Source organism: Stegastes partitus, unplaced genomic scaffold (assembly GCF_000690725.1).
Source record: "Stegastes partitus isolate 25-593 unplaced genomic scaffold, Stegastes_partitus-1.0.2 Scaffold2141, whole genome shotgun sequence".
In the NCBI taxonomy this organism is placed as follows: Eukaryota; Metazoa; Chordata; class Actinopteri; family Pomacentridae; genus Stegastes; species Stegastes partitus.
Genome location: NW_007579872.1, coordinates 25,634 through 31,212, shown reverse-complemented (window position 1 = coordinate 31,212; position 5,579 = coordinate 25,634). Strand labels below are relative to the sequence as shown.

The 5,579-nt window shown below is 40.2% G+C and overlaps 2 protein-coding genes across 3 annotated transcripts in view; both read left to right on the top strand.

The window, feature by feature from the left end:
* The window catches only part of LOC103374093 (arylamine N-acetyltransferase, pineal gland isozyme NAT-10-like), an 8,505-nt gene extending 5,441 nt beyond the window's left edge, over window positions 1–3,064 (top strand). The window contains exon 2 of one of the 2 annotated variants that reach the window (XM_008304125.1): window positions 1,115–3,064. In XM_008304125.1, coding sequence (XP_008302347.1) covers window positions 1,120–1,992 — 873 coding nt within the window. In that variant the 5' untranslated portion in view covers window positions 1,115–1,119 and the 3' untranslated portion in view covers window positions 1,993–3,064. The remainder of the gene's footprint in view (window positions 1–1,114) is intronic. The other variant, XM_008304126.1, reaches the window with a different exon arrangement.
* Window positions 1–5,579, top strand: part of LOC103374094 (arylamine N-acetyltransferase, pineal gland isozyme NAT-10-like) — a 12,331-nt gene that overhangs the window by 5,441 nt on the left and 1,311 nt on the right. The window contains 2 exon segments of the mRNA XM_008304127.1: window positions 3,858–3,936; window positions 4,735–4,753. Coding sequence (XP_008302349.1) covers window positions 3,863–3,936; window positions 4,735–4,753 — 93 coding nt within the window. The 5' untranslated portion in view covers window positions 3,858–3,862.

Below are 5,579 nucleotides of genomic sequence, written 5' to 3'. Positions count from 1 at the left end.
TGTTGTCCCTAAGTAATTTGATGTGGATCATTATTAATATTATTATTAGTGTTTGGACACATGGTGGCAGTAATTAGACATAGGATGTATATATATAGAGGGCACAGGTGACAGGAAGAGGAGGGCACAGGTACGGGGAGAGCCAACAGTTCTCACCAGATCAGCAGCAGACTAGCATCAAACCAGCACAGATACCAGATTCACTATCGGAAACCGCTGTCTTATCATTTCGTGCGTACCATCAAATCAACATCTACTAAAGGCAAGTATATGGACTGGAGATTCTGTTTTCTGATCTGTGTCGGTTCACTCTGCTCCACCTGTGTACTAATGGCAATTACAGGACATTGAAAAACTGCTATTACACTCATGTTTAGCAAATAGAAATAATTTATGTAATCCTAACTGACCTAAAACAGGAAAAGTTTAGTTACATTTAATGAAGATAAACAAAAAACTATGTGACCCAGGCCAGAAAATCTGCTGGAAAAAGACTTGAAATAATGGCATGATTGTACTGTACTGTAAAGCACTTTGAGTGCTGCTAAGGTAGAAAAGCGCTATATAAGTGCAGTCCATTTACCATTTACCATTACAGTAGCTGTTTGTAGGCGTGACCAGACAGAACAGCTTGCTGATAAAGTCGTCGTGCCAGTGAGCTGACGCTGTACTGTCTGTTGTGCATCAATATTTAACTCAAGTTAATTAGTAATCAAAACCAACCACTAGCCAACATAATATAATAATCTTTATTATATTATAAAGTCCAGGTTACAAGGTGTTTTTCAAATCAGCGAACACAAACCATAAAACGATGCTTATTGATTTGCGCTGAATGCTACTAAACACCTGCAGTGTCACAATCAGACTTGATCAAGAGAAGTTACAGGAGCTTTGTCTGAGTTTTGAGATGCAACTGTTATGTATGGGGAATGTGGCCATTTCTGCAATCTGATTGGGACTGCTTTTTTTTTTCTTTTCTTCTGAAAACAATGAATTGATACTTATTGATTTGAACTGAATGCACCAAACGACCTTGTCTGAGTTTTGAGATGCAACTGTTTCAACAAGTATGCTGAGCCAATAAACTCATGCATCAACCTGCTTTTCACAGGCAGGATGAATTTGGAAGAGTACTTCAAAAAAATTGGTTTCCACGGCTCCTATGATAAACCAGATCTGGCAACACTGAAGGTGATCCACAAGCTGCACATCATGGCGATCCCATTTGAGAACCTCAGCATTCACTGTGGTGAGAAGATCACCATGGACCTTGAGGTGATCTTCAATAAGGTGGTGAGGAGCAGCCGTGGAGGTTGGTGCCTTGAGAACAACTATCTGTTCAACTGGGTGCTGAGAGAAATGGGCTATGAGACGACGATGCTGGGCTCCAGAGTTTTCAACAGAGTCATCAATGAGTTTTTGCCCCTCCACTCTCATCTCATCAACAAGGTCGTCATCGATGGGAAGGCTTATACAACGGATGTGAGTTTTGGGTTGTCCTTCCAAATTTGGGAGCCCCTGGAGCTCATCTCTGGGAAAGACCAACCACAGGCAGCGGGTGTCTTTCGTCTCCTAGACAAAGGAGACGTCTGGGTGCTGGAAAAGACTGCTAGAAAACCACTGGTTGTCAATCCAGAATTTGCCAAATCAAGTCTGGTGAACAGGAAGGACACAAAGCAGATCTACTGCTTCACACTGCAGCCTCGCCAGGCTGAACATTTCTTTGATAACAGCCAAAAACTCCAAACAGATCCTGCGTCACTGTTCACTAATAAGTCCATCTGCTCTTTGCAAACAGCCACAGGATTCAAGGCTCTGATTGGCTGGACCTACAGTGAGGTCACCTACAAACCTGAGGAAGGTGTTGACGTCTTAGACATGAGGGACGTAACAGATGATGAGATAGAACTAATTCTGAGGGACAAGTTCAATATAAAGCTGCAGAACAAACTAAAGCCTGTGTGCAACAAATCGTTTTACACACTCTGAAAAAAACCTCACACACACACCATGATTTTGGGTTGAAGCTTGTCTTAAGAGACCATATCTATGAACAACTCAGAAAAAAACTTAAGATCCAGGTTGTCTACTCACCTGTATAATATTGTGACACTTAGATATTAGATGCATTAACTTTTTCATGCATATTAGGCACATTTAATGTATTTGTGCATTTTTATTTGTGCCAGTAGGTTTGTTTATCAAGTGATCACTTCATTCCTCACGATAAGGGAGAAGGGAGCCTCTCTACCTCCACAAAGGCAATTCTTAGTACAGATCAACATGTGTTAGACACGAGAACCTAAACGATGATGTTCATCTGACTACATACTTTGTGTGGAAAGCTTCTGCTTAAGTCTTATGATGAACTTTAACTGTCTTGACCTCAAGTACTGGACATTTTGAGCAGACGAATGTAATTGTAATTGTCTCCGGCACAGTTAATGCCCATACTTCCAAAAAAAAATCTGGGATCCATGTCTGAAAGCAGACTGCAAAAGTCATGTTTGATGCCATCCTCAGCTGGAACAGGCATGATGACCAACTTGTCCAGTCTTGTGTTCTGCAGCTCAGGAGACTAAAATCAGAGTTCACATTAACTACAGCACCAAAGACAGAGAGCCTGTTATTCCCATTATCCCTTTTCTTTGTTGGCATCCACTGGATTTTAGAATGGATTTTAAGATATTTCTAACTTTTATGGCTGGATTCACACTCAACTTCACTCCAGCTCTTTAAAAATAACTGGAGGTCTTCAGCTAAGACTCTGGTAGCTTTTCCACAATGTTGGCTGCAGACAAATTTCCTTGAAGAGATCAGACTGGTAAAGTTATTATCCTCTTTTAATTCACTTTAAAAACCTGTTTTTCTAAATGTACATTGGTAGGGTTTGGATTGAAATGATTAGGTAACATCTTAAAAACTATTTGCTATTACAGCCTTCTTTTAAATATTTAAAAGTTTGCTGAAAATTTCAGGTATTTTGTATTGCTTTGCTTTTTTCACTCCGACTTCATATGCAGTTTCTTCTCAACTATTACATTTTTTTTGTTTTGTTTTTAGCATTTTTTATGTAATTTTTTAAAAAAACAATTTGTCCTTCAAACACTTTGTTTTTGAAAAATATAAATTATAAATAAAGTTTGATAATACTGTCACTGTAATTTCTGCATGGAGCGTTCTTGCTGATTTTAACTGAGGATGGTGGGTGAAACTCATCGTTCATGACGGCCCACCAGTTCTATTTATACAGAACCTGTACATATGTTTCCATAGTAGTACACTTTGTGTGTGCATTTTGCCCGACTGCAGGCCGTCACACTCTTGTTAATGGCTGCACAAAATAAGTCATACCTGGGTATATCTGTCTGTGTTATGCAGACTTGACATCAATCAACATACACATGACACCAAGGCAGGCAAACTTGGCATCACAAACCTCAGTTAAACAGACATCAATATGAGGCAAACGAGACTGTCAAACAAATGCACTTCACCGTCACGTGCATATGAATGAATAAACTTTTTAAAACAGTCAGAACCCTTCGATTACAATACCTACCTCAGAGTCACAAAGGAGCTCATGTGGCACTCAAGCTTTGACATAATGGTGGCCATGTTGCCACAGCTGCTTTAAATAACCTCAGTCAGGGGCGTGGCCATGGGAGGAGTTGATCCAATTCACTGGTGGTGTGTTCAAGAGCTATCTGGAAATGTTAAATGTGCCCGGATGCAAATGTTCACACTACACTGCAATGAAAATAAAATAATAAAGAAAAAATCTGTTAAGCTTTGAGGCAGCTGAAATTGCTCTGCAAACCCTGTAATCTAATGCATTAACCCGCATACTACAGACTGGATGAATTTGGAAGAGTACTTCAAAAGAATTGGTTTTCATGGCTCCTCTGGTAAACTGGATCTTTGAACAGTTCAGTGTAAAGCTGCAGAATAACTTGCAGTCAATAAACAAAAAACTATGTGACCCAGTCCAGAAAGCTGTTTTGGAACAGACTTGAAATAAAGCCATGACAGTAGCTGGTCGTAGGAGTGACCAGACAGAACAGCTTGCTGATAAAGTAGTCGTGCCAGTGAGCCGACGCTGTACTGTCCGCTGTGCATTAATATTTAACTCAAGTTAATTAGCAATCAAAACCAACCACTAGCCAACATAATTTAATAATCTTTATCTAGAGAACACTTTTCAAAGTCCAGGTTACAAGTTGTTTTTCAAGGCAGCATAATAAAACAGAAAAGTCATAAAATCATCAGATATAAAGACATAAAAGCACAACATGATGTCCTTAGCTGACCTGATCCTTTCTTGTTCAGGCAGGTTCAAAGGTCGTTACAGAATCCAAATATGCTGAAATAAAAAGATTGTTAAATAGCCTCGCTGTCTTTAAAACTTGAAGTCGACCGTGTTTTTGAAATATGTCTAAGATGGTAAAAACATGACTGCTCAAGCTTAGTGATGAGCTGCTCAAAACTCAGATTACAGTCAAACCAGACACCAAGGTTTTTAAGCACAGGCCTGACATGATCTAAAAGTGAGCCAGCTGATGTCAGAATTTGTTTGGCCATGTGCTGCTGTCCAGTAATAAGAACTTCAGTTTTGTTTGAATTCAGAGGATCCAGAGAGCATGTGCATCAGTGTATGATCAGTATGAAAATAAAAACATATAACTGACCCCTGTGGCACACCACATTTAACAAATGAGAATGAAGATACAGAAGTTTACATATGCTGTATAAAAAGACACATAACTTTATTATTTCCATTTGCTAAATGCCAGAATAATGAGAGAGAGAATTTTTTTTTTTGAGAATTTGTTATTATTTTCTTCAAAGTCAGAAGTTTACAACCATCTCCTTAGTATTTGGTAGCATTGCCTTTAAACTGACTTGGTTCAAACATTTTGGGTATCCTTCCACAAGCTTCTCACAATAGTTTGCTGGAATTTTGGCCCATTCCTCCTGAGAGAAAGAGAATTTCTCTTCTGGTACCTGACTCAGCTACACCAGTTCTGTCAGGAGGAATGGGCCAAGGTTCTAGCAAACTACTGTGAGAAGCTTGTGGAAGGATATCCAAAACGTTTGACCCAAGTCATACAGTTTAAAGGCAATGCTACCAAATACTAAGGAAATGGTTGTAAACTTCTGACTTCCATCCATCCATCTATGCACCGCTTAATCCTCAGTAGGGTCGTGGGGGAGCTGGAGTCTATCCCAGCTGACTCAGGGTGAAGCAGGGGACACTCTGGACAGGTCACCAGTCTATCACAGGGCTACACTTAGAGACAGACAACCAAGCACACTCACATTCACATGTACGGACAATTTAAAATCACCAATTAACCTCAACATGTTTTTGGACTGTGTGGGAGGAAGCCGGAGAACCCGGGGAGAACATGCAAACTCCACGTAGAAAGATCCCAAGTGTCCTCACCGTGCTGCGAACCGACGACCTTCTAGCTGCAAGGCAACAGTGCTAACCAACGAGCCACCTTGCAGCCCCCTTCTGACTTTGACTAAATTGTCCGTAGGTGTGAATGTGAGTGTGCTTGGTTGTCTGTCTC